General features: G+C 49.2%; 1 protein-coding gene across 1 annotated transcript; it reads right to left on the bottom strand.

Moving 5' to 3' along the window:
* Nucleotides 1-12,842: 12,842 nt before the first annotated feature.
* Nucleotides 12,843-14,729, bottom strand: Sox14 (SRY-box transcription factor 14). Its single transcript, XM_075967719.1, has one exon. It carries the CDS (start codon nucleotides 14,345-14,347, stop codon nucleotides 13,625-13,627), a length of 723 nt encoding a protein of 240 aa, XP_075823834.1. The 5' UTR covers nucleotides 14,348-14,729; the 3' UTR covers nucleotides 12,843-13,624.
* Between the last annotated feature and the right edge of the window lie 205 nt (nucleotides 14,730-14,934).

Here is a 14,934-nt window from a genome sequence, read left to right as displayed (position 1 = left end):
GCTGTGTCCATAGGCAAGCCATTCAACGTCTTAGAGTTCAGGATCTTCGGGGAAACAGATATCTACTGTCTTTGTTTGCTTTCTACGGCTACGATAAACACATGACCAAAAGCAACCCGGGGAGGAAAAGACTTGTTTCACCTTACAGGTTATCATCCATCACGTAGGGAAGTCAGTGTGGGAACCTGGAGACAGGAACCGAAGCAGAGGTTATGGAGGGGTATTGCTTCCTGGCTTGCTTGTCATGGCTTGTTAAGTCTACTTTCGGATACAACTCAGGCCCACCTGTCCAGGGGTACCACCACCCACAGTGGGCTGAGCCCTCCAAAATCAATCATCAATCAGGGAACCCCCCCCCCCCCCCACATGCCTACATGCCCGTTTGATGGAGAGATTTTTCTCAACTGAGCTTCCCTCTTCCCAGAGGATCCTAGCTTGTGTCAGTTTGACATAAAACGACTCAGTACATCTGCAGCTGGGGCAGCTGGGTTGTGAGGAGGCGGGGCTGTGAGGAGGCGGGGCTGAGAGGAGCAGGCTAACCCTGAGGGTGTTCCGTTCAGGGGGCTCCTTTATGGAGCCCCCTCAGAAGCTTAGAGCTACCAAGTAGTTCTGAATGAGAAATTTGAGGCTGACAACACAGCACACCAGTTTCGAGAACCAGCGAGGTCTCTAAACAAACGAAGCCAGCACCACCCTGAAACCAAAGGCCGCATTTCTTTTCCACTGGTTCCAGTGGTCCTGTTTCTTCTTCCACCAGAGGCGGTTTGAAATGCTGCTGCTGCTGGAGACACAGTCACCAGGCAATGAGACTGGGAAACAACTACAGACTTTAAGAGGCTGTGGGGGGAAAATCAGCTCTTGAAAGCCACAACATCTCTCAAATTAAAACAAGCATTCCCATTCCGCCAGCAGCTGGGGCTGCGTGCAGTGCTCGGAGGCATCCGACTGAGAAGATGGCATTCCTGGGCACTGGAGACCTGAGCACAACAGAACTGCTGGTGGACAGTGGTCTCTCCTTCTGCCCCAGCTGCCTCCTGTCCACCTGTCCACCTGTCCACCTTACCTTGTGGCTGGCAGCTCCTGACTCTCAGGCTGTTTACCCCATTGTCTCCTGTACCTCTTGCTCCCCCCACACTACTTCCTTTGGGAAGACGTTAAAGCTTGCACAATGCAAAATGACAGAAGGCAAGAGCGCAGCCCAGACACTTAGCAGACATAGGGACTAGCCCAGCTTCGCTGACTGTCAAGCTGTGGGACTCTGTACAAATCACAAACTGCTCTTATCTTCCCTCGGTTGTCTAAGTGGGAAACTGAGGATTTGGATTAGCTATGGCTTTTATTATCTGAGATAACTGATCATCTCGACTGTTACATGGGACATTTTAATTTTCCAAGTAATATTATTTAAGGAACCCACCCCACAAAGCTTAGGAGGAGGCCGAAGTAAAAAAAAGAAAACTAGTCAACAGAAAGGAAGGCCTAAGTACATAAGACCACTGCAGGAAACTAGGCAAGCCCTGATGGCCAGGACTAGGATTCCACCATCTCTTCCACGGCAGTACTGGGTACCTCTTTCTCTGCATTCCCGACCTCCACCAGGGCTTCCTGCCAATGGCAGTGGGAAGCCTGCCCAACATAGCCCTCTACTTCTCTGTAGTCCTTAGGCAGAACACAGCAGCTGGCACAAGAGATCGTGTCATCAATGGCAGCTCCCAAATAAAAATGTTAGTACAGCCAAGAATGTATCAAAGCCCCTTTCAAATTGTTACGAAATTATCAAATCTTGCTCACATGCCTTGGAACCTCAGTTCTCTGCGGACTTAACACCCCCTGACTTCAGACATGCATTTTCCATGTGGCTTGTTAGGAACCATCTGTATTCTAAGCAAGGGTGTGAGTCTGAACCTAGAAGTAGTCGACAAAATGTTTCCAGCCTGTTTTGCAAAAAGCTGTGCCCAGAGCAACGGCGAAGCTCCTGCATGTCCTGATACTGCCTTAAACAGAAATAGCGGGTGTGACCAACTACTTTCTACTGATGGTTGGCTTTGATCCTTCCAGAAAGAGGAGCATATGTAAATCGTTATAGGCGAGGAGGTGCGGACTCCATGGTTGATAAGGAAGAGCTCAGGGCAGGAGGAGCAAGCAAGAGCACTGCTCTCATCCGAAGGTGAACATGCAGTGGCCAGGCAGATTTAAAGAGTCTACCAGAGAATTCAAGGGAATGGTTAGGTTAACAGATTTAGTAAATCTAATCAAAGACAGGAAAATGGCAATCAGGACGCCCGGAAGATTTCCTTCTTGCCTTCCTGATGTTACATCTTCACTTGCTAAGCTGTCTGACTAAGGTAGGCCCTCCAAACTGAGCATCATGAAGAGGGCCTGGGAGAGGTTAGGGTTGCCTTTGGTTGGCTCTGTAGAAATCTGTGGCTATGCACCTCCAAATCTGGCTATCCTGTGCTCTTACTGTGTCTTTGGGTCTTAGAAACTGCCTGTGGTGTCTGTGGCTATAAAGCTGAAGCAATGTGGATCCAACCAGTACGAGGGCTCAGTGATGGGGGTGCTGAATGGTTGAGGTTTCATATTCTGCTCAGCAACTTGAGAAAGGGAAGCTGTTTCTGGTCCTCTGCCATATCCCAAGGCTCTACATTCCTTGCCCCTCTTTCCTCACCCCTTCCCCACGTGTGAGTTCCATGCCTTCTCTGCTTTCTCCTTTGTCTACATCCAGTGAGGCCTTGGGTTGATAGACAGTAGGGAACAGTCAGTGAGCTTGGGACAAGCAGCCTCCTTTTTTGTGAACATGAGCTCTTAGGTGCCTGTCAGCTTTGGTTTCCTTATATGTAAAATAAAGACAACATCAGTACCTACCTCATGGTGCTTTGGGTGAGTCAAAGAAGATGGAGCCTTTACAGTACGGCGCAAACTACTTTGCATAGAATGTTAGTTAATATCCGTCTAACCAATCTTGTGGGTCTCTTGCTGCAAACAGATTCCATCTCCCCGGGAAAGGAGATAAATCTTCAGAGTCCTGGAAAGCAACACACCCAGTTAAAACATACTCATAAAACCCATTCTAGTGAAAGAGAAGGTAACCTCAAATAGTTAACAAGCAGTGATAAAACCTACTAGTGTTAGCCTTCCTCTCAGACTATTACCCCTTTGCAGCCAACGGACTATCTTGTCTACTTATCCAGGCAGAATCAATGTTCCCCAGGTAACATAACATTCTTGCCTTTCCCCCTCCATCGCGGGCAGGAATTTCAGTAAACAGATGCTCTGAGATTTGGTACTCTGCCTTTAGCTTCTACACTAGGCAATACCTTTCTCGGGCTCTGCAGTCTTCTGAGCCATTCTAAACACATCCTGGGTCACTGTTTTTAAATTTCGTGGGTTGCTCTCAGGGATTTCACTACAGATTTCTCTTATCGAGGGAAAGAGTAAGTGCCCCGGTTGCCATTGGTAGAGGACTGATGGCTGATTAATTATTAGGGTATTTTTGTGTTTAATTGGCAGTGACATGCTATGTCTTTTGCTAACCCTTCCCCACCTTATTCTATTAACAGTGATGTAGATTGTTCAGAGGGAATCTGAACTCTGTATAGAGGTGATTGTCTGCCATTCAGGAAAGTTAGGAATTCACACTGGCAGGTGTGGGCAAATGCATTAATGGATGAAAGCCTTTTCAATTGCCACTCCACCCCAAGTAACTACAGGAATCTATTTTCACATCTGCTTGAAACTCGAGGGTTACTAGAAGAAGACAGAAATTTATATCTATCTATATATGTATGTATATCTATATATATAGATATAGTGATATCAATTTTAAGAACTTCTTTTCTCTTTCTGAGTTTATCTTACTTTTGAGCACTCTCAAAAGGCTGAAACCATAATAGGAATTTTCATTGCAGCAATAGTTTATTACAAATGAAAGAAATTTACCTGTTTCCATCCAGGTTGTCTCAGTATAAGGTGAGGATGCCTTCTTAGAGTGGGTGTGAGACTTCTGGTGTCCATCACATTGTTCACTGGAGAATCGTGGAGATAATCTAACTTCCGGTTACCCCTCCCCTACACACACACACACATACACACACACACACACTCACACACACATACACACTCACACACACACACACATACACTCACACACACACACACACTCACACTCACACACACACACACACTCACACTCACATACACACACACACACACACACACACTTAGAGAACAGGAAGAAAATGTTCTGCAGAAGTTGAAATGGAAGGGTAAAAGAACGCCTTCTGAAATGTGGAGGTTCTTGGCCAGCCAAGAACCCCAGAAGGGGCAACTGTAGAAGGTTGGCACCCCTGCAAAGGGACCTAGGCGCAAAGCTTGGCTTCTACTTTGCTACTGAAATTTCTCTGCACAAAATAAAATATTTCAACCTACCTCCATATCACTTATTTCACCTGTTTATTGTAAAACAAGGTTTTTTGAGGGATACCTGGGTATCTCTGACCATCTCTAAGAAGCTAAGGCATTTCATTTCAGTGTAGGCCGAGCCTCCATCAAATCCTAAGCCTCCACATTGAGTAGGTTGGCCATGAACACTGTAATCATTGTTCAAGCCTGTGATGACAAGGTGAACTGAACCCTAGGTGTTGCCTGGATCTTCTTGGCAGTAGAGAGAGTGTCATCTGTAGTTAGAGTAAGTTCCTAGTCACATCAGTTCCCAGTATGATCTACTTACAAAAACATGTAACTTTCTATACACCAAAACTGTGTTTCAAAAGAGAGAAGTTCAATTCACCCCTTCTGTGGACGTCACAACATTCTTCAGTAGATGTCAGTTCAACTCTTGTTAATTTAGTTCTCAAAGGTATTTCAGGGCACGTGATACTTCTCATTTAGCATAATTTTCTCAAACATTTAAGAGCCCAAGAAGTAAAAATAATAATAAGTAGCCGTTCTACAGTGTCTTCTAGGCATCTGCTCATCCAGCTGAATTAGATCAAAAGCAATTATTCCAAATGGGACTGTAGGCTTTGAGGCAACACAAAATACAAAACCCTCCTACTTTTGGTGATAACTGTTACTGCTTTTGTTTTATTGAAAACTAAGTTGGTGAGAAAACACATTACCTCAACCAAAGAGAGCAGAACCAGAAAGAAACAAACACAGTACAGAATGATGTTGGGCGCTTCATGAAGACCTACACTGGAATGATCTGACTGAGCAACAGTGTTCAGAGTTTGTGAAGGACAAAGAAGCAAGGGTAGGGGAAGGAAGGAAAGGGGGATGAAAGAATTAGTTTTTTGTTTGGAAAAAAATGTCACCCATAAGAATTGTCAGGCAATCGATTGTCAAGCAATTTACTAGTAAAAACCATCACTAGGTGCTGGCATTGTCTTGTTCTTGCTCAGGATCTGGAGATGTTCAGTCTTTTATTTGGATACCACCAAGGGCGGGAATAATACGTGACTCAGTTGTTTGAGGAGATCATAGGGAACGTCATGCTGGGTGTGACTTTCTATTTTTATTTCTAAAGAGGAAAATCTATCTTGTCTCATCTCCAACTCTTGGTTGACAACTCTCATTTCTTTTTAAATAAACACAGACCTCAGAGTGCACTTAGGTGATCGTGACAACTTAAACACACATACAAAATGATGCTGCTCATACTTCTTAATCCAAACAAACCCCTCAGGAACTGTAAACTTGTTCATGCTAATATAGACAATTATTTTAGTTATGCAGTGTGTTACGGATCCACTCTATGTCTGTAGAGAAATTCTGGTTTTGCTAAATTTTCCATATTGCAGGGAGATTTTTCACATGATAAATATATTTCTATTGTGTATATATTTGTGGAAAATAGTTACATATCCTCTGCACATGGTTGCAACCACCGGCAAGCTGCGTGGACTCCAACTGCCTTAATAATGCCATGTGACCATGGTTAACATTTTTGTCATAGAAACCTAATGTTAAGTTCCCGGGAATATTCAACAGCAGCAACACTTCCTCTCCTTTCCTGTGTTTACCTACTTCACCGCATTCTAATATTATTTTAAAGAAAGAAAACTTCATTGGACATTCTAGCAAAGTGTATTGGTAGGGGAAGGTCTGACAGAGCCAGCGAGACGGTGCAAGGGCTGAGAAAGTGAGTTGATGGATGGATGGTTAAATGAATATAAATGAACTGACACCTTTACAGGAAAATAACATTTCTTTTCTTTTTTTATTCTATAGATCAGTGGGTTTTGTATCTGTAATTCTTTCATATCAGCAAAGAGGAAATAAACTCTCATGTAAATCATCCCCCCCCCCCCCGTCTGGAGCATATTAAACCATGCCTTTTTTTTTCTTCCGGCAGACTCCTTTTCCCCATTTGCTTATCAGCTCATCCACCATTACATTTTAAATGAAATTGCAAGACCCTTGTCCCTCCCCCAAATTTCAGCCTGATGTAGGAAAGTGGGAAGCAGGCTTTCCTTGCTTTAGAATAGTGACCTAGATTCAATTACAGATAGACCCGGAAGATAGAGGTGACACCTTACAATTTTCTTAGAGGTCTTGAAAAAATTAGAAATTCCAAAACAATAGTTGCTGGGGAAGAGTCTGCTTGTGTCCCCATTTTGCCGCTTCTTTGCCTTAGTTGTATTGCTCTGGTCCATTTCTTTCTTCTGATAGAACATTGCAATTTGTTTCCCACGGGATTTGGGACCAGAAAAAAAAACAAACGGGCATTTGAAGGAAATTTCGGACTTTTGGCTTTTGAAGGTGAGTATCTACCTAAGGTATGTGATATGTGTGATTCTGCAAACCGAACCCAGATGAGATGAATGGAATCGCAAGGGACACCCAGTTCTTCCTTATGATCTCTTACAGAGCAAACAAACTACATAACAAAAGTAAGGCCATTAAAACCGCGCTCCGGACAAAGCAGCGAGTGAGGAAAAAGCAAACATATATTTTGCTAATTTTCCAACTACTGTAGAAAAATGCGGTCAGAAGACAGAGAGAGGCGATTCCTGGGATTCTGCTTCCCGACTTTTATCACTAAATTAAGCATATAAATGACCTTAACGGGTGGCTTGGTATATTAAATTAAAAAAAAAAGAGCAATGATTCTCCTTTTTTTATTCCACCCTCTCTGATCTTAGGCTGAAAGGAGTCTCGGAAGAGATAAGAGCTGGGATTCGGTCCTCGCTCCTAGGGTCCGACTGGCTTATGGGGAGCTGGGAGACCCGTGCCTTCCGCGCAGAATTTTTGTTCAAGATCCACAGTAGGTAGTCCGGAGCCCCCCCCCCCCCCCCCCGGGCATAGGGCCCACCACCTCCACTGCCCTCCAAACAAAGAAGCGGAAGCCGATTGGGCTTTCTCAAGACCCGGGCTGTTCAGAGCCAGGATAAGCGGCGGGCACCTGCTATGCACAGACGTGGTCATCTCAGGACCCGCCCGCTGCGGGTTTAGAGCGTAGGAAGAGGGCAGAAGTGAGCTCCTGTCTATGCGGGTATCAAAAAAACGCACAAGCCGTGGAGTGAGGCTCAGGCAAACAACAGGGACGCAGTCCTGGGGTTCAAACGGTGTATAGGTGGGTTTCGCCTGAGATTATTTTAGGTCTGAAGAACCGGGGCTCTGAGGGGCGCTGGCCACAGCCTTGGGCAGAAGGGTGTTTGAGGATCTGTCGGAAGGGTCCCCTTGGCCTCTCTGGACAGCACAGGATGAGCCTGGCCCCTGGGGAAGCGGTGGAGGATTGTTTCATTTCAAAGTGAAAATCTGCAGGCTTTGGGAAACGATATTCAAAAAAGTATATAATCTCCATATGCCGCTCAATGGAGGATCCTCAATTTACAGCGGCAGATAAGGCTAGAGGGTGTAATAAAAAATCTGAAGCCCTCCCCTCCCCCTCGCTGCCTCCCCGGAATTGCACCTTGGGCAGCGGAGCAGAATCCGGAATGTGAACTTCTCCCGACATATGTTTCCCGCAGATAAGTAAACAATCTGGACGTGAAATGGAAATGCTAATTAACGCAGTAACGCTGTTACACCTCGAGTGTGCAAATCCCATTGACTCGCCGCGCCACGGGGGGTGCCAACGAAGGGGGACCCGCGTCGAGCGCCCAGGCTGCCTGCTCCCTCCCTTCTCCCTTCCTCCACGTCCCCAGCAGGGATGTGCAGTAGGAGCCCCTAGCTGCCCCAGGTTCAGTGTGCTGTTTCTGCAGTGGCGCAGACGTCCTAGCGTCCTTCTCACCCACCTCCCTCAGTTCCCACCGCAGAATTAGAACCAAGAGTTCCTGGGCTCAGAGGTGTGTGCCCCCACACCTCACCCCCAAGCATGAACTCTCCACCCGGGGCGGCGCAGCCGCCTAGAAGGAGTGAGGAATGAGAATTCCTGGTCACCCTAGGACTGTGGTCGAGTGTGGCCTCTCTAGCCACGTGCAGCCTGGCACAGTTTTACTGAAGTGCCCTCGCATCCTTGCCACGATTGGGCTGGGGGACCTGGGGTCATTTCTTTTCCAGACCGGATTCTAAAAACTTGGAAAACGCGGCTGGCCACCGTGGAAGCGCAAGGCCCTCACACTTCGTAGTAAAGAGAAAACTTGTCACTTTGTCCCGACTGGCTTTTGGCTCTTTCTCCTAACCTGCACAGGGAATTTGGGACTTTTGGGGGTGAGGGACGTCGGGGGACGATCGGAGAGAAGGTGTTGGACACCCTGGACTAAGGGCTCTTTCCGCTTTACGGGGGCATGGCTCTCTCCGCGGGTCTCAAAAGCCGGCAGGAGCCTTTGGGTGAGGAAGAATTGCCTCTACACCGAGGGCCTGGGGCTGGTCTAGCCCAGCAAGGAACTCTTCATTTTGTTTGCCTTCAGGCCAGGGCAAAGCAGCGACACTGGCGTTTAACACCCCCACAGTGAAGCTTTCCAGGAATCTCCGTGGGTCTTTAGCAGGGTTCGGAGTCCCGCAGGCACACGGCGGGGGTCCGCCGGGGGGCGACTGACAGTCTCCAGTTCCTGATCCACTCCACTGGATTTCTAGCGCCCCCTTGCCTGTCTCAACTTCATTATTTTCTTAATTTCTCGGCTATGGCTGACTCAACGTCAAAGCGTCTAGTTCTGGGTCAAGACGCACCATCCAGAATCTTCAGAGAAGTGAGCCCAAACAGCACTCCCATTGCCCGGGCCCAGCGCGCAGCCAAGACGAGGAGGAGGCAAGCAAGCTAGCCCTGAGGCGGAGTGGAAAGTTCCCCCACTGCACCTAACCCAAATGTAAATACCATCCCCACCCCTTACTCCCAACCCTGGCCTCGCCTTTCTCCAACACAGGACCCAACCGGTAAATAAAGTTGAGAATTCTTAACACGAATCTTGTGAATTACTTGATATGCAAATTTAAATGTTTTGAAATTTATTGTCCACTTGGACAATGGTGAAAAGGGTCTGAACCGAAAAGAGGCAGAAGGGAACGGTAATTCGCAACGGCAGAGTTGGCGCCACCTCTTGCCAAATTTTCACGGTTCTGGTAGTCTGCTATCTCTCCGGAGAAACTGCCTGCGGGGCCTAGAAGAGCCTCTGCAGTGGCTCCTTGCAGTCAAAGTCCCAAGGCTCCACCGGACCGAATTATCATCCTTCCTTGCCTTATTAAGGATTCCCGGAGGTTAGGCGGCTTTAAAGCGCAAACCTGGAGTCTCAAATATCAGTCACTCACAACTCAGTGCGATTTACTGGAAGAAGCTGGCCTTCTCCATCTGTAAACTTAGACTGTAAGAAAACTGAGCCTGAAACAGGAAGACTAGGAAACTGGAAGGGAATAAACATTTGGGGAATAAGACCCAAATACAGGGAAACGAGAAACAAACAAACAAACAAAACCTCAAAGTTTTGTAAAGGGGGCCGGAAGCTAAAATGAGGCAACATGCCAAATCTCTCAAAAATCTGTATCAGTGAACCCCCGAGACGGACCGCCGCCAAAATTTAAAAATGAAAACCTAGCTAAAACCCGAACTAGCCGGCGCCGCTAGCTTCCATGCGGGAGGGCACACGGGAGGTAGAAAACATTAGCAGAAGAGCGGTAGGTGCCCGCGCAACGCGTAAGGCAGACAGGGTCAGTTTCGGGAATGGGTTCCCAGCAGTGGCCCCTGCTGCGAGGCCAGGAACTCTCTCCCCTAGACTCCTGGAGGGAGGATCGGGCTGCACTAGAGAAGGGGTAGCGCTCCCGGGTTCCGGGACTCGTCCCTGGCGCAGAGCAGGTGGCAGACACTCCTCCCGCAGGGTACCGGTCGGCCGCGCGCAGCGGGAGTTCGGGCTCTGCGGACCAGCCAAGTGCGTGGCGGGGAACTTCAGGTAGCCGTTTGCTGCGCGTGGCGCCGGGAGAAGCGTCTGTCCTGCACTCTGGGTGGGCGAGGTGCTCCTCTCCCTACTGGTTTGCTTTAAAGATTTTCTTGAAAGAAAGAGACAGTTGTGAGCAAACAGGTTTGACTGAGACTGCTTCCACACCCCCCTTATACACATACACACACACACACACACACACACACACACACACACACACACCCAGAAGATTTCTTTTTTGTCTGCCGCAGACTTTAAAGTCTGTAATAGGACCCCTGTCAACGGCGTGACAAGCAGGATTTAGGCTGTTGGGGCGAGTTGTGGCCGCGCACTCCTGCGACTGACTCTCTGGCTCTGCGGCCTGTAGAGAAAGAAACTGCCTCAGGCCCTTGGAGGCAAGGCTGGGCGGGGGTCGGAGGAAGGCAGGCAGTCTACTAAGTAAGTGTCCAGAGAAGAAATATCCGGAGACTGGTGTGCAGTTGCCCTAGACCTATGGTTCCCGCTGTGTGCGCTGGAAAGGGGTTTCGGTGGCCCTGTGGTGGGCCCCAGGCTCCTCTTGGTGCCTGCAGCACACCTTAGTTTCTGAGAGAGTCCCCAGGCGGAGTGCAGTCTGGATGGAATCTTGCTTTCTGAGTTTTGGACTGTTTGTTTACTTGTTTTAACGTCCATGTCCCCGAGGCCTTCGCCGCTCAAACCTATCTGGTGCCCCTTTGCCATCTAACCTCACTTCACAGTAAGGCACCTTAGTGGGGCCACGCGCCTGGGTTCCTTCCCTAGGGCTGGGGTGCTCTGGGAGCTCCTCCGCTGGGCGCTGCGGGGAGACATCAGACCCCTGTAAGCTCCATCTTGGGAGATGCTAAGGGACACTGAGCTATGAAGGAGAGCAGAGAGGCTGACAGGACTGTCAGTTGGGGTTAGATCAAACAACGGAAGAGTTGTCAGCGTCCGAGGCCTCCTGAGCTTCCTAGGGGGCGGGAGGAGGGGCCTCCCCAAGGCACCGAGAGTCCCCCAGACCCCGCGGCCACCAGAGGCTCGTCACTTCCTAATTGTCTAGATTTGTAAGAGGGTTTTGTGATGCTAAGTAAGCGTGGCTCAGCCGGCCTGGCCTCTTCCACACCTCCCCCAGCCCGCCTTTGTTTACCTTAGCCTGAACGTTCATTTATTTATCTATCTATTATTTATAGGCGTCCTGTCCTATTCAGCGGCCTTGTATGTTAATTGTGTAATACCATTTAATTCTAACATTGGTCTCAAAAGAGCTCTTAATGAGAAAAGCATATACAACACGAATCACTTTGCTATTCAGCTCAGCCAGATGGACAACTGCTAACTTATTTTTTTTTTAATAATGAAAATCCCCCCCTTGACAAAGGGACTCGGATGAATAGGCTCCAAATAGCACCTCAAACACTTCTAATTGTTTTGGGGACAATATGTTAATCCGAGGGTTTTGGCTTTGGTGACTGTTGACAACGTTTCTCTCCCACCTCTGGCTACCGGGTCCTTTGGAGAATGAGGGGGGGGGAGCGCTCACAAATCCCTCAACAACAGCAGAAAGACCTTGAGCCCCGTCCCTTCCAGGAACCACAGCAAAGCCAGGGGTGAAGGGAAGCACAGCTGCCTGTGGAAAAACGAGGGGCGACGTGGGGAGTGAGACTCGTGGGGAAACCAGAAGCAAGAGCAGTTTCCGAATCAGAACCCACTCTGAGGAGCTGTAGCGCTGGCTCGCTAGCATCAGCAAAGCCTAGGACCGTAAACACGCACAGAGGGAAAGAGAAGGGCCCCACCCGCTTTTTAAAAACTGTGTTTTAAGAATTCTGCCTGAAGCAGGACATTTCCTTCTTTCTCTCTTATTCTACCCCCATCCTGTTTTCCCTTAATTGGAGAGAGAGAGAGAGAGAGAGAGAGAGAGAGAGAGAGAGAGAGAGAGAGAGAGAAAGTTGTTAACTATCACACTAAAAAAATAAACTTAGGAACTTAGTCTGGGGTCCCCAGTTTGCCAGGGGACCTGGCAGCAAACATTAAACAAAATTAAGCAAAAATCCTCCCATTCTCATCCCGTGGCTTGAACGTAAGCCGTGCAGTCTGCTCCAATAGTGTAACTTGTTCCCTCAAGACTGTTACTTCCCATCTTCGGAGTGTAGTTTTTAAAAAGCAAACCCACCTAGAACTCGAGAGGTTCCACCTTTATTTGAGTCCATTCCCTACTGGAAATGGTTTGACCCGCTTTAGGAAGACTGTGGGAAAAGCACAGCATCCTGGGATGGATACCTTTGTGGAGACTCTAAAGGCAAAATTCAGGTTACCTGGGAGCAGTCTGGATGGACCCCAGACTCAAGGCTCCTCTACAGACCACAGGCTATCAGGTTCTGCCCGGGCAGGACCACCCCAGCCTTCCCTGCTTCAGCCCCTCTAGGTTCTCTCAGTTTGGAGGAAGACTCTTTGAACCTAAGCCTCCTAACTTGATTTTATGCACATCAAAGGTTACTTTTCGCAATGACAGATTGTCTTTATTCAAAACGTCTTTGTTCAACAAATGAACAGAGGAACGAGGTAAAATCCTTCTAGGTACATTTCCAAGACATTGTCAAGACATTTATGACCATGTAGGATGTTTTTATTATTTTAAGTTTTCGTTTACTTTCTACTTCCTGACTTCATAACCTGACATTCTGTCTAAAAGTAAGCTTAGGTGTCTAGGAGTACTGCGTTACACAAAGTGAAAAGCCATGTGGGTCCTTTTTATTTTCTCTTTATCGAAGCAAACACGACCATAGTATGGTTTTAAACAGAAAGGTCTCCCTTCCTGAAGTTTTAAACTTTTAAGCCTTTCTCTCCCGACACAAGAAGAGCAAATGGTGCCTAGCTGTGTCTGATGGCACAGCACCGAGACTCAGCTCTTTTCTTCAGTGGGAAAGGAAAAATATATATACGCATATTCTAGATATAATACCAGGATCTGGGAGTTCCGAGTCCAAAGCCTATTCGAGGAGAGTGAGGGGACGTAAATAAAGCAAAACTGCCTACTTTTTTGTCCAAAGAGGTTACAGTCAGAGACTTGCTTTGGGAGAGTCGGGAGAGGGGCAGATGTGTAGCTGTCTTAATGTTTGGAAATTTCGGGCACAAGTCTGTGCCTTGGGTCCAGGAGGACAGCCCCTCCCTTCCCCCCGGAAGAGAGAGGCAGAGTCTAGGATAGGCAAAGGGTAGCGACAGGCCTGTCCCAGAGACATCTGCAGGCCAGACTAGGTGCAAGGGAAAGGCTGCAGCTCTCTGCTTCCACGCCACCCTTCAGTTCCGGGCCAAGCTGGGGGTTACATGGCCGTAGCGTGGGCTGACGAATAAGGGTCTATGCCAGTCTTAGTCATGCCTGGGAAGAGGATGTAGGCGACAGGGGGCTGCAGGGTGGAGGCAGACCAGGCAGTACAGTTACAGGGCACCACATAGCCCGGGTTGGTGGGGGACGGGTGCGTGTGCGTGTGCTGGCTGGGGCAGCTGAGACTGCCGAAGGCGCCGTTCTGATAGCCCAGGGTGGACGCGTAGGGCAGCGCGCTGGTGGCCAACGTGTGGGGCACTTCACCCATCTTCTGGATGGCACTGGAACTAAATTGCGCAGGGTCCAGCAGGGAGTAAGGCGCCGAGGCCGGCGGCAAGAAGGCCCGGGCTTTCTCGGGCGCGCTCAGAAGGCCGTCGGAAGCCCCCACGGGCAGGCCGGCTGCCTTGAGCGGGTCCGTGTCGCCCAGGTAGGGCAGGGGGAAGACATACCTGTCTTTCTTGAGTAGGTTCTTGGGCTTGCGCCTTGGCCGGTACTTGTAGTCGGGGTGCTCCTTCATGTGCTGGGCGCGCAGTCGTTTGGCTTCGTCGATGTAAGGCCGCTTCTCTGCCTCGGACAGGAGCTTCCATTCGGCGCCTAGGCGTTTGCTGATCTCCGAGTTGTGCATCTTGGGGTTTTCCTGGGCCATCTTGCGCCGCTGGCCCCGGGACCATACCATGAAGGCATTCATGGGCCGCTTGATGTGGTCTGAAGGTTTGGACATGGTCCCGGCAAGGCGGGCGGGGGCGGGGAATGCAGGGGCTCTGCGGGCGAGCTTGGGCGCGGTTGGCCGTCTGTCTTTTTGTCCGTCCTGAGCTTGGGACTCTGAACTCCCCTCGTCTCGGAGTCGCAGAGGGGGAGTCAGAGAGAAGAGCTGACCCTGCAAAGTTTTCAACTGATCATGCCAGTCCCAGCACCCAGGTAGCCCCCAGGGGGCCGAAGGGTAGGAAGGACAGCGGGGATGAGAGGGCGTTCGGCCTGGAGTCTGTGGGCACCAGAGATTGGGGCCCAAGTACCAGAGTCTTGGGATTAAGTGGCTAGGTAATTTTCTGGCGAGGGCAGGAGGCTCCTCCTTCTCTCCCTCTTCACCTTCGCCTTCTCTCCTTCCCGTCTTTCCCCTGGCTTCTCTGGCCGTGGCTCCCCCCTCCCGTAGCTTTCCAGGCGCTGCTTTGCCTAGGACTGCACCTGGCTGAGAATGCGGGGAGGCTGGTGAACTGCAGCCAAAAGCGGCGAAGTTCAAAGGCGAGGTGGGCCGGGACCGCACGCACTCTGACATAAGCGCGGGGCGGCGACTCCCCAACCTGGGCGCCA

Source organism: Microtus pennsylvanicus, chromosome 3 (assembly GCF_037038515.1).
Source record: "Microtus pennsylvanicus isolate mMicPen1 chromosome 3, mMicPen1.hap1, whole genome shotgun sequence".
NCBI classification, from domain to species: domain Eukaryota; kingdom Metazoa; phylum Chordata; class Mammalia; order Rodentia; family Cricetidae; genus Microtus; species Microtus pennsylvanicus.
Note: the sequence above shows the minus strand (reverse complement) of the source record. Positions and strands in the feature narration are given on the sequence as shown.

Bases quoted from the DNA above. Each gene is read 5' to 3' on its own strand.
- Sox14 (XM_075967719.1), bottom strand. From the start codon at position 14,347: ATGTCCAAACCTTCAGACCACATCAAGCGGCCCATGAATGCCTTCATG.